General features: G+C 42.8%; 1 protein-coding gene across 1 annotated transcript in view; it reads left to right on the top strand.

Annotated features, from left to right (window-relative positions):
• The window catches only part of KDM1A (lysine demethylase 1A), a 39,810-nt gene extending 25,224 nt beyond the window's left edge, over positions 1 to 14,586 (top strand). Inside the window, exons 10-20 of the mRNA XM_017830516.1 lie at positions 1,130 to 1,272; positions 1,791 to 1,881; positions 2,602 to 2,736; positions 4,718 to 4,791; positions 5,468 to 5,579; positions 5,941 to 6,073; positions 6,730 to 6,917; positions 7,330 to 7,444; positions 11,398 to 11,525; positions 11,884 to 12,030; positions 13,052 to 14,586. Of these exons, the coding sequence (XP_017686005.1) occupies positions 1,130 to 1,272; positions 1,791 to 1,881; positions 2,602 to 2,736; positions 4,718 to 4,791; positions 5,468 to 5,579; positions 5,941 to 6,073; positions 6,730 to 6,917; positions 7,330 to 7,444; positions 11,398 to 11,525; positions 11,884 to 12,030; positions 13,052 to 13,237 (1,452 nt within the window). The 3' untranslated portion in view covers positions 13,238 to 14,586. The remainder of the gene's footprint in view (positions 1 to 1,129; positions 1,273 to 1,790; positions 1,882 to 2,601; positions 2,737 to 4,717; positions 4,792 to 5,467; positions 5,580 to 5,940; positions 6,074 to 6,729; positions 6,918 to 7,329; positions 7,445 to 11,397; positions 11,526 to 11,883; positions 12,031 to 13,051) is intronic.
• The last annotated feature ends 5,840 nt before the right edge of the window (positions 14,587 to 20,426 follow it).

Raw genomic sequence — 20,426 nt, 5'->3', positions numbered from 1 at the left:
ACGGGGTATCCTTTGAGTTAGGGCTGAATAATTAGAAACAAGACATCTGATCGAGCCATAGGGATAGGCTTAGCGCTGTTAACAGGACCTCTCAAGCTATTTTTGTTCTGTTTAGCAGAACAATACTGGAAGCTTCCCCAGTATTTCTGAAGTGCATACTTTTTTCTCCTCCTCCTGCTGTTCTTTCCCTTTGTCAGTGTTTTCTCTCTATGCTTTGTTTAACCCAGACTTGGTTTAACAGATGTGAGGTTTGCTCTTTCCAGCACATGAATTCTCATCATCTAACAGATATTTCCACACTGGCAGCACACACTGTTTAACTGAGTATCATCAATACAGTCAAATACCATGATTCTGGAAGTGTCCTGCTTCCTTCATTGTCCTAGAAAAGCTGGATTGGTAGTTCTTAGTCACACTGACCACTCCAAAAGATAAATTACAGCCTATCTACTTCAGTGAGCTATGCCAAGCCTCTTAAAGACTTGTGATTGCGTAGAGCCATCCTACCATCAGGGTGGTCTTTTGGCAAGTTTTTATATCTATGATGAACACACCTTCATTCCAATAAGGAAATCTTTGTGAACCTATTAGTTGGTTTAGTTTCCTCTTACAAGAGAAGTCTGTTGTCATGGTGGTTTGACACTGTGGTCAGACTTTTGACAAAATGACATCGTATTGTACAGACCTTGGTGTCTGACCGTTTGAGAGAGCTGAGGTTATTAAATTTCTCTTTACAATGACTGGGGCCTCTGGTGGTCTAGTGGTTAGGGTGCAGGACTCTCACCGCTGTGACCCGGGTTCGATTCCCGGCCCCCCGGGCAGATGGAGCTCGTTAGCCCTGTGAGGCAATCCATCTAAGAGAAGGTCACTCTAAACAAAGCTACGTCCTGAGGCCCTCACTGCCACTGTCCAAGTTTGCTCGGCCCCGGCAGATGAACCTCAGGATTAAAGGGTGGGCTCAGTTCAGCGCACGGTGTCTCACCTAAAAAAAATCCACTGCGCAGGCTCGAAGGGTTAATGACCTTTCCCAAATCTTCGCTCGCGAAGACTGGCCATTATTACAATGACTACTCTCAGCAACTGTATTATTTATGAATAGGTTAAGAACATTTGTTCTTTTGTCTCCTAGGTTCCCAAAGAGAAAGATGAAATGGTGGAGCAAGAATTTAACCGTCTACTGGAAGCCACATCCTATCTCAGTCATCAGCTGGATTTTAATGTTCTCAATAATAAGCCTGTCTCTCTAGGTCAGGCTCTGGAGGTTGTCATACAGTAGGTGACTTCTCTCTTTGTGGTAGACTTTCCTGTTTTGTGAATGAATTTCCAAAAATGCCTGAAACAATGCGATGTTCCTAGGATAAGGATTACCCTCTTAATACAGCTGCTTGATCTCAGCTGAGCTCTTGTTTCATATGTGTTTCTTGTTTACTGAAGAAAAATATGCCACAGAGCAAATCTCTCTTCTTGAAAGTTTACTGAAAATCATTGCTGCAGTGATGAATAGTGGATACTTGACTCAGTGTGCATACAGCCCACTTACATTACTTGAAAGCTAATGGCAATTGTAATGGCCTTTAATAATAGCAGGTGACTTCAAACTCACATTTAGCTAGTCATGTATCCCTTATTTACAGAAACTTGTATCAATTTTCCAGTTCTCATACAAGTATTAACTAAAATATCCCATGACAAGTACTTTTATTGCATTCCACTAATTTGATTGTGATAATGAGTTCTCATTAACACAAGGATTTTCTGCTGAACTGACTTTCACTTACTACCTTTTCCAGATTGCAGGAGAAGCACGTGAAGGATGAGCAGATAGAACACTGGAAAAAAATTGTGAAAACACAGGAAGAATTGAAAGATCTTCTTAACAAGGTCAGATGATGACATTTAGAATAAGACAATAGCATTGTGTTCCTGAGAAAGTGCCAAATTTACAAAAATGTCCAAAGAAAAATACCAGAAAGTTGGTATTAATGCTGTTCTTAAAATACCTCTTTGCTTAAGACCTACTTAGAAGCCCTGTTAGGACAGGGCTCCTTCTTGAGGAGGAACATAATTGATTAGGCAGAAAACCATAAAATGTAAATACAGGAAAAGAAAGGAAGAGGACAGACTTTATAAACTGTGATGTTTTGTAGCTTCCTTTAGAGATGCTGATAATGGCTGAAGCTTTTGAGAGGTTATTTAAAAATGTGTACTGTATTTACTACAAATCTGATTCGTAGTACGAAACACTGGGTTAGACCTCCTTCTGATGCTTTTGCTTGTGGTAGGTGATATATTTTCTTCTCTGTGGAAGTTTTTCAAATGAAAAATTTTTGTAGACAACTCTAATATTAAGTTATCTCCAACATAATTAATAATAAATCAACATTGGGTTTAAGCCATGTTGTTTGGGGGTTGGCGGTATTTATTATCGTTTCTTGGAGGTAGAATTGCATGTAAGTAACATCTGCCAAAACTAGGAAATCTCTTCAGTATAATGGCATAGCTTGAGGTGAATATGCATTTTACACAGTAACTTATTGAAATCTAACTTTCCACATATTTTTTTCCCCTCTCTTTCTTCCTTTTCTCGCTCTGTCTGAAAAGATGGTGAATTTAAAAGAGAAGATTAAAGAACTTCATCAGCAGTATAAGGAAGCATCAGAGGTGAAGCCACCTCGGGATATTACAGCGGAATTCCTTGTGAAAAGCAAACACAGAGATCTGACTGCACTTTGCAAGGTAAAGGATGACATACATATAGCATGTTTGTCTGCTTCCTGAGGACTTCAGCAGCCAGGTAAAATTAACCAATGTAAATGTTTCCACATCTCTCGCTCTGATCCAGTGCTTTCAAGAGAATGTGGTAGTAACTCTGGGTTGTAACACTGATAGGGCTGCATTGAGTACTTTTAGGTGGGGAGTATTAGCACGTTGAAAACTCAGTTTTGAGTAACAGTCTGCGCTGGCTTGTGTCAGACAGCACTTAATGTTTTGAAGGTGAAATTTTATGTCAGGCTTGATCTTTTGGTACAGCTGGGTCTCACAACAGTCTGGAAATAAAATCCGCATTTGAAGAGAAATACCTTTTCTCTAAGATAAAAAAGGTGGTTTACGAATAAAAGACTTCTTTCTATCCAAAGATTATTTGGTACAGAGCTCTATCTTGACAAGCAGAGTTAGTTGGCCCTCTCTGGGGGTATCTTGATGTAGAAATGTGCTTTAAAAAGGAAACCTCAAAAACTGTTCTTTCTATGATATCTTGCTGGTTTAAAGGTAAACCTTTGGGAGAAATGAACCCAACTCAAGAGAGATTACAAGTCAGAGTTACAATGTACTAAAAAGATTACAATACAGTGATACAGAGAAAAACTGGTTTTAACCCACAAAAACAGATGTATAACCCAGCACTCTGGGACAAGAACAGAACAGTGTTCATTAGCCCCTCTGCTGACCACCACGTGGCCCCTCTGGGGGCAAAGTAAAAGGAAAAGAAAACCTGTTGGTCCAGATGATGGTCGCAGTTCTGTCAAAGTTCTGGTCCTCCTCTGGATCCAACGAGTGGTACCAGAAGTCCCAAAACTCAAAGTTTTTATATGCTGAAGTTCAGATGAGAATGCCCAGTACCTCCCCCAGGGCGGAGAGTTTCACAGTGGGTGATTTAACTCTCTGAGTCATGGGATATTTTTGGAATCTGTGATGGCCTAGGTGTTGCAGCTGCCCATTATGCCAGCCCATTGTGGCCCATTAGCAGAGGTGACCCCTCGGGCTGCGTGTAAAGGTGTTAATGCCTTTCCGGAGAGGAGTTATCACAGCTGAGTCACTGGTTTGCAAACAAAAGAACACTCCCTTGCCTCACAGGGTTTCTTTAACACCCAGCTTGTAGCCTGAGGTGTGCCCTGGGCAACTGCTGCAAAATATCCAGTTAATAACAGTCCATCGTAAGTGACATAGAGGATGTAGAATACAAATTTTGGTTATACCCACATAGTGATAAACTGGTCCCAGCCCCTGTAACTAGGACAGATACTGACAGACCTCTTGCTAACCCAGGTCAGGTAGAACCAAGGATCATTTTTCAGATACTGAAGATATGTACCTTTATTTGGAAGCTCAGCATGCGTGTGTATACATAAGTAGTGGCTCTCCTATTTTGTCACCAGTGAACAGCTTTGTGCTCTTGTTGCTTTTGTTGGACACTCCAAGTTATTCTACCTTGAAGGAAAATGACTGTTGCCTTTATACCTAGTTCTACTAATGTTTTTTAAAATCAGGAAGAAGCTTGAATTAGATCATGTCTTTATCTTTTATGCATGGTTACTTCTGCTTTGGAAATCTCCATATTCAATATTAGCTATGATCTTTTAGGAGAGAAAGAAAAATAGAAGGAACATCTTGTGGAATATGAAGCTTTTAGTACCACAGGAACCCTTAAAATATCAGGACTGTAAGGGACCTTCAAATCTGAGTGTCTAAATTCCTAAAATATCACCAGACTAATATTTTCTGCAGTGTGGTACAGAGTTCTGTATATTCAAACAGCAGAAGAGCAAAATATGCTGGATTAAATGTTGAAAAAAATAACAAACCTGATTTAGCTTCCACTAAATTCATAAATCTTACAGTAATTTCTCTTGAGATTAGGTCCAGTCTGATGGTACATGATGTCTTCAAATCCTTTTACGTGTAAACTGATTTTAATGTTAGCTTTTAATCTTACTAGGAGTATGATGAATTGGCAGAAACACAAGGAAAGCTGGAAGAGAAATTACAAGAACTGGAAGCCAATCCACCAAGGTAAAGATACAAACTAAAAAAAATTACTCAGGAAAGCAGTTCTTTTACTACTTTTCTATGAGTTTCAAAAATTGCTATGGTATGCTTTAATTATGGTAACTCAAGGGGTTAGGAAGGTACAAACATGGAGTTTGAGCTCCTTCAGCTTTAGAACTCAACTTCCTCTTTTTTTAGAGGTGACTCGAGCAGAGAAGGTGTTTCTGAGCTAGGGCGATTCAGTAGGAATCCTGACAGTAACCAGTGCCTGATCTCAAGAGGCCTTTGAGACCTGAAATCCCTGTCAGTAATGATAGCATACAATCCTACTTATTTTGGCAAAGAATTATTGTTCTGTTCTGTGCTCTGTGTGATTTTACTAGGTTTTTTTGTCATTGTCTTTATGCATGCTGCTTAAGCCATTACTTATGTAACCAGTTTTATTTTTAAAGTTAAGTTTGTAGCTTCCCGCTAGAGTATGAACTCTACTTTAAAAATCTGAATTTGCTGGGGTTTGATCCTCAGCTTTCATGAAGGAGGTCCAGATGTTTGAAACAGAATCTGCTTGTGTTGTTTTTTAATGTTTTTATTTCTTCACCAAGGAGGGACACAATCATTTTTGTTTGAGGAGAAATTTTCAGAAGCAATGCATTTACAACATCCTCTAGCAAACTGGATGTGTTATCTTTGTTTTTTCTAGTGATGTTTATTTGTCATCAAGAGACAGACAAATACTTGACTGGCATTTTGCAAACTTAGAATTTGCTAATGCTACACCCCTCTCTACACTTTCACTGAAGCACTGGGACCAGGTAGGTAATCAGTGTATTTATTCAGCAATTTACTAAAAACTTCAGCTATTTTATTTCATTCTCATGAAAGTTTCTCAGTGTTAATAGTTTCTAACTGTTAGGTCCTGTCTGCTTTTGTGTAGATACTGAATTCTTACGTGATTATTATTTGCTGATGAAATTCCAGACAGCTTTTTGTTAGTGCCAAACCACTCTTTAACAATAGTCTGCTGAAAGTTTCTATACTTGTTACCTGACTAATAACCAGAAGGGATTTCACATTTATTTGACTCTTGAAAGAATTTTTCCGTTGTGTAGAGTTGTTGATTATTTTCTCTTGATTTAGGGGACTTCATTATAAATTTATGCCTCTTTATTTTAGGATGATGACTTTGAATTCACAGGCAGTCACTTGACTGTGAGGAATGGATATTCCTGTGTGCCTGTAGCCTTGGCAGAAGGGTTGGATATTAAATTAAACACAGCAGTTCGACAGGTTCGCTATACGGCATCAGGTATGTGAAACCTCCATTATACATTTGGGGTTAGATAAACAGACATGGTTGTTATTGGGATTAATTGTGTAGAAAGTTGTTAGAGATTTATTTGTCTTGAATGTTTTTTTGCTTATTTCTATGACTCATTTGACATAGTCCATTTCAGTTGTATTTACTGATTGTTCACATTCATTCTTTTATTTCTTTACATCATCAGTCAAAGCATTTGGAGTAAGTGGTCTGAGACTGCTTAAGGCTTGGTGCCACAGAATCTGGTATTAAAAATATAAATTAATATAATGGAAAGAATGTATCTTTTTGTTGTTTTTCAAAACTTTAGACTTGGGAAACTGTGAGCTGGGAGAGCAATGCAATGAGAGGCTCACTCTCTGCTTGATGTTTATTTATGCGTATCTTTAAATATCATTTACTGGATGAACTTTTAGGCTTATCCCAGTTAAGGCCATTTTCAGATGCTGTATTAATTACCTTTTCTGCAGTGGAACTAAGTGGTCAGTAACATTCACTTGCCTGCAAGTTAAGCAATTGTTAGTGTAAAGCTCTCTCAATAAACAGAGTATTTTCTAATGTGGTAGTTATGGTAGTTTCTTTAATTTTTAATCCAATGCTCTTGCCTCCTGGCCTATTAAATTGTTTTTCTCTCCCCTTTCCAGGCTGTGAAGTAATAGCTGTAAATACGCGATCTACCAGCCAGACCTTCATTTATAAGTGTGATGCTGTGCTGTGCACTCTGCCCTTAGGAGTGTTGAAACAGCAGCCTCCAGCAGTTCAGTTTGTGCCACCTCTTCCAGAGTGGAAAACTTCTGCAGTGCAGCGTATGGGATTTGGCAACCTGAACAAGGTGAGCTGTCACTGAGGAAACTGCAGTAGTTCAGGGGTTGCCATGGGTAAAATCTGAAATGTGGGTGAAGAGGAAGAATGTCTTTCCCATGGCTATTTTGCTAGGGTTTGATGATGAAATTTGTCTGAAGAACTGTAAGGGGCTCCTCTCTATTTTCCAGGTTTTAAAAGAGTTAAATTGCAGAAGTAGGTCTGCTGGATCTTGTTAACCAGCAAATTGGTAAACTATGAGAGCACACTAACCTGTGGGAAAGCAGTGTAGGCGCACACCTCCATATTATGTACATGCAGTATATATTCACCAGATTTCCCTTTCTTGACCTGTCCAGTGATATAAACATCAATGAATGCAGTTGTCTTTATTTCTTCTGTCCTTAGTTCTTCTCCTAACTGTTGATACTCTTTCTTTCTAGGTTGTGTTATGTTTTGATCGTGTCTTCTGGGATCCGAGTGTCAATTTGTTTGGCCATGTTGGGAGCACTACTGCAAGCAGAGGAGAACTTTTCCTCTTTTGGAACCTGTACAAAGGTATCTGTGGTGCATGTCTACTTTTGCGAGTGTCTCATTTCAGATCTAGAAAAGATGTTTTAAGATGCTGTCAGTGTTCACATATGGATATGATAAGAAGATAGTATTGTAGGAAGACAAATGGAAGCAGAGAGCAGCACTGACTGCAAACAGTTCTGTAGTAGATTAGGGCAGCACATAGCTGAATGTGAGTTTACTGATGCTAGATTCCAGGCTGTGCATGTTAAATTGCATTATGACTATCTACTGTAACACTTGCACTTCTGTAGCTACTTTATTGTCTTACACTTTGGTGGAGTTGTCCTGTGACCTGCTCAGTGTTACCTTCCATTAAGCATCTATTAGTTGCCACTGGTATTCTGGAACCACTCAACTTCCAGTGTTGTCCTAATTATCTACTTTGTCAGGAGGGTGCATTGAGTTCTCCAAGGAAAGGTGATTTGTCACTGCAGCATTTCTGAATTAAAAGCCATTTCTTAGTTCATAAGTGTATTTGAAATTGAGTTTTTTCTCTGGCCACTTGATAACTTACACTTTTTTCAGATGTAAGAGGTGCTATTGATCTGTGTATTCCTTTAAGTGGCTGAGTGCAGAACTCAATACTTGCAAGTTATACTCCTTCAGTTTGTTGGGGAGTACAGTGCAGCCTTTGGAGTACCGAACACCTGGATTTCAGTGGAGCAGACTGGAGGCTTTGGGATAGCTCTGTTCCTCTTGCTGAGCAATGCCATGCCAGCTTGATGAGCTGCAGGCCCATCCACATGGTTAAGCTGCAGTGTGCCCCCCCAGGCAAGCTGTGGGGTCTCCAGTTTGTTGAATGGATGACCTTGGTTCCTGTTCTGAGCAGCAAACTAGTTGTGACTGTAAACTGTGGGTCTCAGACTGACAGATAATTTTAGAACTCCTCTTTAGAAAATGCTTAAGTAGGCAAAAGGTATTGATTGCTCTGCCTGTTTCTACAGATGAACTTTGCCATTAGTAGTTTTGGTTTATCTGCAGCTGATGCTGCCACAATAGATTGTCAGGAGATCTCTGCAGTAAGCATACTGTTTTTTTTATTGCCACATACCAGACTAAAAGCAAAAGTGTATATACAGTGAGCCTATTAAATGAGATATATGTCTTGCAGATGACCAGCCGGTTTTCTTCCTTTCTGTCATAGGCAGGCCAGGTTTTTCTTTTAACTGCAAAAAAATTACTGTGCAAGGACAATGCCTTTCTAGGGTATTGAATTGTAAAAATGTTTGATAAGACTTCACTGGAGAAATACAAGTAATGAGCCTTGGATAGCAAGGCTGTTCATGTGACTTTTGTGGCTTTAGGATGGCTTTATTACATCCTTAACAAGTAGTGTGGAGGTTTTGGTTTAAGGTGGAAAGACTATGTCACATAGAAAGGTTTTGCTGCTAGGTTCCAACCCTTCTTTCTCATGAAAATAGGCAGAGCAGGTAAAAATTAAACAGCAATGCAGTAAAACCCCATGCTGAAGCACAAGTCAGGTGGCTGAAATTGAAAACAACAAATTACCATTTATCGTGGATAGTTGGGAGGCAGTTAATGTGGTTAGACTGAAATATTGAAGTAGACCTGACTGGACTTGTGAAGCTGCTGTTTATTGCTGTCATAGTCTGTATTTCTGTAGTTGTAGTATTTTAGGCAGAAACTCTGTAAACTGATTGAAGAAGTTATTAATCCAGAAACAAGAAGTGTAGCAGAAGATAGAATTATCGCAGCATATGCTGCATGAACTCCTTGGGTTGTCAGAGACCAGTTGATTTCTGAGAAGTGTTTAGAGATATATGGGGGAATGGATTAGGTAAATAGACTACACCTGTCTGCACTGCCTGCCCTGTTGTAGGTCAGACAAGAGTCCTCCCAGTGGTTTCAGTATAGCCCAGGGTAATGCCTGCTGAGAACACCTGTTGGCTCAGGAATGCTGTGGCTAGCCCAGAGCAGCTGACCCATGCTGCTGGTGCCTCTCGCTCTGCCACACTCTTGGGTTATTGTCATAGCTGTGAAGATGGAGAAACTCCATCCACAGGGCAGAGGAACGCCTGGCAGAAATGTTCAGTGTTTTCTGGAAGTCCTATAACGTTTCAGTCTCTGTTTTCTTGCCTGACTCTTCTATTTTTCCTAGAGATGAGATAGAGAAAGGGCCTCATCATCATATCTCTGTGATTGCTGATCTCTGGCTAAACCGCGTTCTTGGTATTTGGTATCAAGGCTTAGTAAACATCACTGCCTCAAGGAGAGAATTTCTTGGGGAGCAGTGACACGTGCTCGTCATACAAGAAGCTTTTCTGAGCAGCACTTGGGTATTTGCATAGCAAAATAGTAATTGCTCTGCTACAGCCATCTGCCTTTCTGTTACAGTTGTGAACTTACCAGGTGGCTGAATAGCAGTATTTTCAGGTCTAGATAAATGCTTACAAAAAAGGAAGGATTTCCATAGAAATATTTTGGGGTTGTCTGGATACAAGTTTTCAGTGAAAAAATCACTGGAAGCTGCATTTTGAATACATAGTTGTTCCATCAAGAAAAAATATGTTGACTGAATAGTTGCTAAGACGTTCAGGATCTCATTGTGTCAGGGATGGCAAACTAGGAAAGACTTGGCTGCTGAAATGACAAAAAAAAATCCCCAATGCCTATGGATGATAGGAAACCAGTTTTTTGTTCTTTCCTTCAATTGTTTGAAAGACTGGCCTTAATCTTTCAGAAAATTGAGTTAAATTAGAGGAGCAATCCTGTATCTTTTTTGTCTAGTCCTGCATATTTAAGTGTCTTAATTGTGTCTGAAGTAGTGTAATTATCAGAATTTCAAAGGCTTTTGTTTTTAACCAGAATACTTTATTGGGTATTCAACCTGTGTATTGAAGCTGAACTTCTTCCAGTTGTCTTTAAGGACTTGATGGGAATGAACACCAGGAGATCTTCATCTATACCAGGACAGAACAAATTCACTAATCACATTGGAAACTTGTACAAAAGTTAAAGCCAGGTTTTTAACAGGGACTTTATTTTCCATTTCAACATACTTGATGTCTGTTTCTAGTTGTAGTATTTTCTTTGCTAAATTTAAGAGTTCATAAATACCTCCAGGAGGAGAAAGATCAACTGAGAGAGTTTTCATTAAATAACTGTGCTGAGATCTGAATCACTTGTAAATACTTGTTTCTTGCCCCTGAGTTATTTTGGTGTTTCTTCAATACTTACCTAAAATTTTCTATGACTTTGTGACTACCAGAAATGTGAGCTTACTCTTACCGCAGCTGGCCAGAGGGAAAACAACATAATCTCTTTCGTGTATATCCTGGAATCACATTACTGCTCTTAACCACAGCGTCTCATGGCTGCTGAGTTATTTGATACCTGTCCATTTGACTTCTGAATTCTTCTCAGAATTGCTTCTTTTCTGGAAATTGTTCTACTGCTCATTGTTTTCACTCCATTGAGATTATTTAATGTGAATGTTCTTTGTTAAAAAGGAAATCTAAATATTTGTATGAGGGAAGTACTTATACTGGTAACTCAACTGCTCTGCTGCAGTTAATCATGCCTAAATTAGACTGTTTGGAAGGTACTGAGTTCCCTTAAATGTGGCACAGTTGGGTGTTAAATCCCAGTGGACGCTTCTATGTCAAACAAGTGATATCTTAACTGAAGAAATCCTCTCTTCTGCTTGCTGTGCTTCCTGATGTGTGTATTTATTTTGTAATACATCAGTTCTCTTGATAATTCTAAATAGCACCATGGCATATATAAATACATTTTCCTTTTGTTATTTTGACATGATACTAGAAGATTTAGGACTACTTTTGTCGGATTTGTTTAGTTTCTAACCTTGTGACTTACCTGCAGATCTTGGATAGCCAAGTCCAACTTGTCTGATTAAAATGTTCGATTTCAATAATTGAAGTGTTTTTTTCTCTCTCCTTCCCCACCCCATGCAGCGCCAATTTTGTTGGCCTTAGTAGCAGGAGAAGCAGCGGGGATCATGGAGAATATCAGTGATGATGTCATTGTTGGTCGGTGCCTTGCTATTCTCAAAGGCATATTTGGCAGCAGCGCTGTGCCCCAGGTCAGTACAGGCAGTGGCTTGGGCTGAAGCGAGTAGGAAGGTGCATTGTCATCATGTTGATAATGGGAGAAGAAACAAAGAAAGTAGTATATACACAGTGGGTGTGAGCAGCTGTACAAGGTGTGAGTTCCAGTTGAGAAGCTATGTGCAGCAGGGTCTGGTGATATATTGGGAAGGATTAAGGAATCACCATGAAAGATTTAGTTTAGTGTGTGTTAGAATATAAACATGAAATTCCACCATTAGCGTCAACCGAAGGACTTTGTTCCTTATATTGTTGCAATTTGCATCATTTGTATTTGGCACAAACTGTAGAACTTGCACTGTCTCAACAACTGAAGTTCCTGTCTTGTCTCAGCCTAAAGAGACGGTGGTGTCCCGCTGGCGTGCCGACCCATGGGCCCGGGGATCATACTCCTATGTAGCAGCTGGATCCTCTGGAAATGACTATGATTTGATGGCTCAGCCAATTACTCCAGGGCCAGCCATTCCAGGTGCTCCACAGGTGAGAATATGTTTCAGTTATTTTTAGAAAAAGTTCAAAATAGGATGATTTCTCTGAGTAATTTGCATGCATATCTAGACACAAGTTTAGATAACTTGCATCTTATGATGAATTATTAAAACCTGTAAAATAATTTTTCCATCCATGAGTTCTGCCATCGCAGGTTTGGTGTCATTTGTTTGCTAAAAAAAGAGCATTTTTATTCAGAAAGTCAGTGTGGTAATGTCTGAACGGAGTATTTAGTATTACACGTGTGTTTCATCCTCTGTATTTTTATTGTCCATCACCATATTTAAGTGAGTTGTAGTGATTTGAAAGAGGGTGAAGGCGAGAGTGAGATGACCGGGAATCAAAAGGTCTGTCCCAAACAGGGGGCAAACACTATGAAGGCAGGAGTTATCTCCAGTTCATGTTGAGCAGATGGAAGTTTGAAAGCAACAGCCACTCTTGAAAGCACTGCCAGAAAAGGGTGTGTAGCTTTAGCTTTATTTGGGTTCTTGTTCTAATGATACAAGTCTTTAATACACTCAGCTATGGATAAAGTGATTCCTTGCAGTATGAAATACATGATTTTCTCCTACGTTTTATAATTCTGTGGATAGTTGCTTTAGGCCTCAGTTTAAAGAGAAACTGCTGATTTTAGTGAATTGCTAAAGTTTTTGTTTGCTAACTGTGCTAGAGTTCATGTACCAGGATCAGAAACCATTCTTCCTCAATACGTTTTGACAGTTTGGCTGTAGAGTTACAGATACAACATGCAAATGCTGTTTCGATACAGCTGGGACATGACCCTCCTCTGCTTCTCTGGCTCTGCAAACATTGCTTATTGAGTAGAGCTTTATTTTCTTGGTAATTTGTACACAGGTTAAAGTAGTTTAATTGGAGACTATTTTATATGCACCACCTTCATGTTAATGAAGATTGTGTTGTGATTTGAGGACTTTTAACATCCCTAAAGTATCATTTGCTGCAGGATCTGAAGGAACGTGAGCAAACCCTAACAGTGCTCTCTGTCCCTCAGCCCGTTCCACGCCTTTTCTTCGCGGGAGAACACACCATTCGCAACTACCCCGCGACGGTGCACGGCGCGTTGCTGAGCGGGCTGCGGGAGGCCGGGCGCATCGCCGACCAGTTCCTGGGGGCCATGTACACGCTGCCGCGCCAGCCCGCGCCTGGCGTGCCCCCGCAGCAGGCTGCCAGCATGTGAGGGGAGCGGGAGGCCTCAGAAGAGGGTGTGAAGCCCACAGTGCTACTGTTGTGGACTCTGGGATGAAGATACTCATGTAGTCTCTAGGAGAGTCTGCTGAGAGGACCCTGAGTTACTGTACAACATTTGTGTGAGAATGGCCTTACAGAAGCTCACTGAACCTTTGGCTTGGCAGCCTTCTAAAAACCTTAGAGCTGTTTGAAGGGACAGTGTAAACAGAATCCTTTACTGTGAAGCTGGTGAGGGACTTTGATTCTGCAGGTACTTTTTGAAAGTCAAGCTTGTAGCTGGAGGTTTTTCAGGATGGGATTTTTTTCTACCTGTGTGTGTATTTACAGTTTGGTAATTGCACAAGGCCCTCTAGAAGCTGGTTGCTACAAATAGTAACTTAGTGTAGAATTTATGTAAACTTCTTTGTGGTTTTTCTATGGTTTTGTTTTGAAGACTAATATTTTTGACCAATTCTATTCCTGTGTGGTTTTGAGAATTTGGAGCAACTGTTTACCTACCAGTAACAGCAAATCACATCTCTCCAAAATGGTCCATTGGCTGCTACACCAGCTGCATCCTGTTGTAGAGAGTAAGTTGGTATCACTGAGCATGCTAAGCGTACTGTTTTATTAAATACTTTCAAACAAAAGAAATCTTCAGAATTGTATATTTGTAAGTTAAAAACTAGAAAAAATATTAGCATTTGTTTAGAGAGAGAGAGAGTTGCCTAGACAGGAAGTTAACTGAAAGACCTGAGTTCTTGATTTCTGCTTAGTGCAGGTATTCACTCTGTACCTCTTGGCTTTGTTTCTGCCAGACTGATGAGATGATGTTGCAACTGCCACTATGCTTCTGAAAATCACTTCGGTTTGGCTGCTTTTCCATGTATTCTCCTTCTTATAATTCATCACAAGCACAATAGAGCTTTCTTTTCATTGCACAGAGCAGTTTTATGTAAGCATTTAGATCTTTTTTCCCTCTCCTTTCTTTCCACATTAGCATTAGACTTTTCTTATTTCTTGAACTTTTCTCATCCTCCTTTTTCTGCAGTTTATGTCTATCTCACCTAGCTGCGGTCTCTGTTCACACTGGCTTTTCTGCTCTTCACTGCTCCCGTTCTCATTCTCTGACCCCATGTCTGTATATGTGCAGTCTATCCCAACTTCCTTCTGCCCTTGCACCTTCTGTTCTGATGCCTTCTCTTGTTCCATGCTTATCCATCTACAATTACACTGCCCATACTTCTTTCTGAAGAAAATACACACAGAGGCACGACTGCAGACCTTGCTTGTTTCTGGCTCTGTTGTCTTTGGCCACAGACTCTCCATCTTCTATCATCATTGCTTCTACTGTTTTCTTGTGTATCCTTCTTTGCAGCAGGAGATCATTCATCCTGACCATGTCTTGTGGTTGCTTTCTCCTGACATGTTTAGGTCTGTGAGCAGGTATCTCCATAGACGGTCCTTCTGACAAGCCGTGAGAAAGGGCTCATGTGGCCAGAGTATTAGGCTGTGAAGGGGACACAGATTGGAGGTGTCAAGGACTAAGCCCATTGGAAGTTGGTTAGATTTGGTGCCATGGGAGACCCTTTATGCCAAACCTCCCATCTAAATCAGTGTTACCTTCCTCAGGTCTCTAACTTTGCAAATGTTGTTGCTACTTGAGCCCTTGGTGAAAAGGGATAGTTTTGAGCAACATCACTCATTCTTGCTGTGCCTTCCAGGGACAAGAGAGACTTGTGATGGTTGGTCAGAAAACTGTCACTGAAGGGGGGCAGGACTTGAAAGTCCAGCAAGGCATGGAGGAGGAGTGTCTGAGGGTGACAGAGAGTAAATGGGGAGTAATTTGAAACTCAAGAGTCCCTGCCTTATGCTCATCAACACCAGGGAAACCTGTTCCAGGATGACAGATGTGACAGACCTTTAAAATCCACCAACAGCTGAGTTCCTTTTGGCTACTCTGACTGAAGATGGGAAGAGAATTGGGGTGCTATGCCATGTAATTGGGTCTCCATGGGGCCTCTGGTGGTCTAGTGGTTAGGGTGCAGGACTCTCACCGCTGCGACCCGGGTTCGATTCCCGGCCCCCCGGGCAGATGGAGCTCGTTAGCCCTGTGAGGCAATCCATCTAAGAGAAGGTCACTCTAAACAAACCTACGTTCTGAGACCCTCACTGCCACTGTCCGAGTTTCACTCGGCCCCGGCAGATGAACCTCAGGATTAAAGGGTGGGCTCAGTTCAGCGCAAGCTGTGTCTCACCTAAAAAATCCACTGCGCAGGCTCGAAGGGTTAATGACCTTTCCCAAATCTTCGCTCGCGAAGACTGGCCATTAAAAAGGGTCTCCATATTTGTAGGGTGGTTTGCTGTTGGGATTCATGATGGTGCCATCTCTGTCATGACATCCTGCATGCTCTAGCAAAGTGTCAGAAACTCTTAAAACCACTTCAGGCCCACTAGAAAATAAAATAGTCCTGAACTTAATGTAGTCAAAGATGTCTTTTTCCAGACAAATACCAGGCCACTTCTGCATGGTCTGAGGCAAGCATGAGTTGCTATCACTGCAGCTACACCATAAGTAGCGGACTGCTGAATCTCTGCTCAGCACAGGAGCCAGTGCTTTCTGAGCTGTCAATGGTGGAGGATGCAGTGTGGATTTGAGTGTGGCTATGGTACTCCCATGTGCTCTGTTGGCCTTCATTAAGCCTTGCACACCCCCTCTAGTGTTTCCTGTGTGCCCCTCGGCCCAGAGGGACTGGAATCTCCCGATCTCTACAGTGCTCTGTGCTTGTTTTGGGTCAGCAGAGAGAATGTGCCTGTTGAATGGGTAAGGATTTAGAGTATTACTTGCCTGGGTTTTGGGGTGGGTATGACCTGCAGGTCCTCATGGTTGAAGTGTGCAGACTCTGCCTGTTTTAAGAAGCAGCTGAGGTGCTGCAGCTTTCAAAGAACTCAAATTACCATTTATTGGCAACTCACTACAGTTCTGGAGGTAGCTGGACCATGTGAAGAGGAAGGATAGCCAAGTTGCTCCTGAAAGGAGGTCCTGGAGTCTGGCCTGGGATGGGAATGGCTGCAGCTGGTAAGATTTTGGTAAGCCCGAGGACACTTGGAAAAACTCCACCTGAGAGCATGGAGCTAGTGGAAGAACATGAAGGAAACAGTAAGGGATGGTCTTGTCTGAGCCTCCACCTCCTTTCAGGAGTCATGTTCAAGCCTACTTAGCTTTATCTCATTTCTTAAGAGTCATAGAATCATTAAGATTGGAAGAGACCTACAAGGTCATCCAGTCCAACCATCCACCCAGCACCACCACTGTAACTCCTAAACCACATCACCCAGCACCAGAACCAGGTGCCTCTTGACCACCTTCAGGGATGGTGACTCCACCACCTCCCTGGGCGACTTATTCCAGTGCCCGACCACTGGAACAGTGAAACAATTTTTTCTAATATCCCATTTGAATCTCCCATCTCAGCTTAAGGCCATTTCCTCTGGTGCTCTCACCGGGGGCACGGCAGAAGAGACCGGCCCGCACCTCACTCACCGCAGCCTCCTGTCAGGGGCTGTGCAGAGCGATGAGGTCCCCCCCGAGCCTCCTCCACAGAAAACAAACGCAGCTCCCTCAGCCATTCCTCATAAGACATGTTTTTCTAGACCTTTCAGAGCCTTGTTGCCCTTCTCTGGAACACACTCCAGTCTGAAAAGAATGAACAGGCCTTCCCTTCCCTGTGGAGTCAAGGCTACCACCTGATAAAAACATGACTGCTTTATTTGGCTTTTTTGAGGGGAAATAGCTGTGGCTGCTGTGCCTGACTTGGTGCTGTCTGTGAGCTTGGATGGTGTGTTAACAGAGTCTTTGGGGACTGAAGACTTTGCATATCCTTAAACCTCGTTTGCATAACCTGATGACACTACACAGAATTCCAGTTCAAGCTGAGTGCAGAGAATTGTGGCAGGTGCAGCCGCTCCAGCAGGAACCAAGTCCTCCAGGCAGTGCCTGCCACTGACCTGCTGTGTTGTGGCTGGCATCAGGTGTGTGTTGCTGATGGCCCCTCTGCAGGCTGACCCCCATCACACCTACATGGCAGCTGTGGTGGGGCAGAAGGTCAGACCCTGGCCAGAGAGGGTTAACGTGACTGTATCTAACCACAGATGCAGATCAGAGTGGGCTATAGCTCTGCCAGTTGAGTCAGCCCTCAGAGCAGCAGGTGGGGCTGGGGCCTTTCCGTGGGTTGGGATGCCACTCAAGGGAGCTCCTCGAAGTCAGTAGCCTTCACCTTCTTAGGTGAGTGAGAGCACATTCTGGGTTACTCTTGTAATATCTTGAGAATTCTTAACTCAGGCCATATGAATTCCACTGGACATCATGAATCTGTATTCCAGTGTTGGCAGAGCTTTAATTGGTTTATTTGGTTTCACTGGTTTATAAAATAAATCTTGCTTGAATATATTATTTGTCTTGATTTTGTAAGGCTGAGCTTACAAATTTCTTACTTGGCGAATCAGCCGGATGCCAACAGGGAATTGTTACAGAGGCAGCACTGTGCCCCTCTTCCTCTGGGAATGGAAGGGGCAAAGTTCAACCCCCACAGCATCGTAGAGAATACATCAATGCCAAGAAAGCAAGAAAAATGGGAAAGGCAGAGGAGCTGTGTGTGCATCTCAGGGTGTGCCTTGTGCAGGCACAAGGGAGCTTGAAGAAAACAGCTGAAGATAAAGGTGTAAAAGAAGTAAAAAGAGAGCGGACACGTCTGTTAGAACAAAAAATTGAAATTGTGCTGGCACCAGTAACAAAGCCCACAACCCAGCATTGTCCAAATGCTGAAATTAATCACGGCCACAGAGCCCAAGGAGTGGGATGGGAACACGGGGAAGATCTTGGCATGTATGAGGGGGGACAACAGGGTGCCATGGCCATGCCAGTGGCCCCCAACCACCTTAAACTGAATCAGCAAACCCATCAGCTTCCACCTACACCTGCAGTGACCTGGGCAGATGCCGCACAGCCCAGTTACCTACAGGCATGGGGGGGGGGGGGCTGGTATGGGCAGTGGGGCCAGCAGAAATAGCAGGGTTCAACAGACCAGTGGGAAACCTCTCCCCAAGCAGCCCCCACTCCACCTCTCAACAGCCTCAACTGCCTGAGGCACAGCTAATGAAGCCCACCCAGGGGACGATAATCCCTCAGGAAAGGCCCAAGGGTTGGGAGTGCCCAAGTGAAGTTACACGTTCAGTCCAGTTGCCCTACAGGCAAGGGGCAGAGCTGTTAAAAGGGATGATGAGGGGCCAGGATACAGGTGTCCTCCAGCTGTGTGCCATCAACCCTTTTGCATCTTTCCAATAAGACCTGAAGGAGTTAAAAAAACTGGAAGCCAAGGTTTGGGGTTCAGGCCACCAGATCAGTGTGGTGAATTTTTGCCAATGGTCTGTTGATAAGGAAAAGCACAAGACACATTCCTGTGGGCCCACTAATTGATACAGGGGCCCAAATTAGTGTTTTGAATAAAAGGCAGGCAGAGAGTTAGGAATTACACCATCAAGGAAAGCATTAAATATAGAGGGAGTAATGTCTGTTAGCCTGACCCAGGGAAAAATGACTCATGGCTGTGGAAGTGCTCCAAGCCCTCATGGAGAATTTATTAGAATTTGACAGACTAGGAGGTAAGTAGTGGTACAGTAGAGCAGGATGATGGCCTGATCAAAAGACATGCTGATGTCTCGTGCCACAGTTGGGATCTGTGTTTGAGACACAGTCATCATTGCCAGTAACTCCTGAGGAATTCATGGAAACCCAAAGATTTGAAAGTTATGTCCTACTGGGCCACTGACAGGTGCCACCTTGACGATTGAAGGGATCAGTTCCCACTGAAAACACATGTGGGACAACCCATTCTGTTGAAATTGCCTTCTACTGTCATTGAGCCTGTGATCCTGCAAAACTCAGGGGCCTGTGAGTCCTGGGAAGCCCTAAAGGCTAGTGGGAAGACCCATCTCATTAGTGCCTGATGGACGAACCCTGACTTCTAACTCTGAACCCATCTTCAGAGGGTTCAGAGGTCTGGATTTATTTTCTTAAAGTGCGGCACATGGAGACCTGGGTCACCCAAATTCTTGCTGGCAACAGGGTAGTGTGCAGCATCAACAACCAGGACCTGAAAGACTGTGTAATAACAAAGATACAGTAGGGTTTGCTCAAATGATGAAACTAACCTTGAAAACTCGAAACTCTCCTTGAAGAGAGGAGCCCATGCTGGAGCAGGTTTTCCTGGTAGGACTTGTGACCCTGTGGAGGACCCATATGGAAGCAGCTTGTTCCTGATGGACTGCACCCCATGGAGAAGTGACCCACGTTGCAGCAGTTTGTGAAGAACTGTTGCCCGTGGGATGGACTCACGCTGGAGAAGTTGGTGAAGGACTGTGTCCCGTGGGAGGGACGCCACAGGGAGCAGGAAAAGGACTCCAACTCCTCTCTCTGAGCAGCGGCAGAAACAACAACTGATCATAACTCCCAATTCCCATCTCCCTGCACCACTGGGGGGGAGGAGATACAATGTAGAAGGAGTGAGGGATGGGGGGAATGTGTTTTTATTTTATTTCTCACTGTTCTGCTCTGATCCTGTTAGTAATAAATCTCATTAATATCCCCACTTTGAGTCTGTTTTGCCCATGATGGTGATCAGTAAGTGACCTCTCCTGGTCCTTATGTCAAATCATGAATCCTTTGTTGTATTTTCTCTCCTCTGTCCAGTCGCAGAGGGGAGTGAGAGGGTGGCTTTAGCGGGTACCTGGCCTCCAGCCAGGGTCAACTCACTGCTGCACCGTGTTACCACGTGCCTGGGATGCGAGTCTGGGATTCCATCTTTCTTCCTGCTGGCAGAGATGGGCTGGGGTTGGAAGGTACTGAACTGTGTTCCAACGTCCCGAGGTGAACTCTGCACCCAATGGGATACTGCTGCCTACTTACTGCAGTACATGAATGCTTCCTGGTGTGTTAAACTCCCCAAAGGAGACGGCAACAATTGCTCCAGTGCACGTAACCAGAATGCCAGTGCTTGTCTGTTAAACCTTACATGGACGAGGAGAACAGGCAATGCTATTTGGGACGGGAAGAAAGGTAGGACATTTCCAGCCTGGAAATCCCTGCTTGAAACTGCCATTAAATGTAGGCACATAGGTAAAATGCCTTCATTAAGGTTATA

This window comes from Lepidothrix coronata, unplaced genomic scaffold (assembly GCF_001604755.1).
Source record: "Lepidothrix coronata isolate B3197 unplaced genomic scaffold, Lepidothrix_coronata-1.0 Scaffold180, whole genome shotgun sequence".
Taxonomy (NCBI): Eukaryota; Metazoa; Chordata; class Aves; order Passeriformes; family Pipridae; genus Lepidothrix; species Lepidothrix coronata.
The sequence above is the reverse complement of the archived record's forward strand: the minus strand, read 5'-3'. Positions and strand labels throughout refer to the sequence as shown.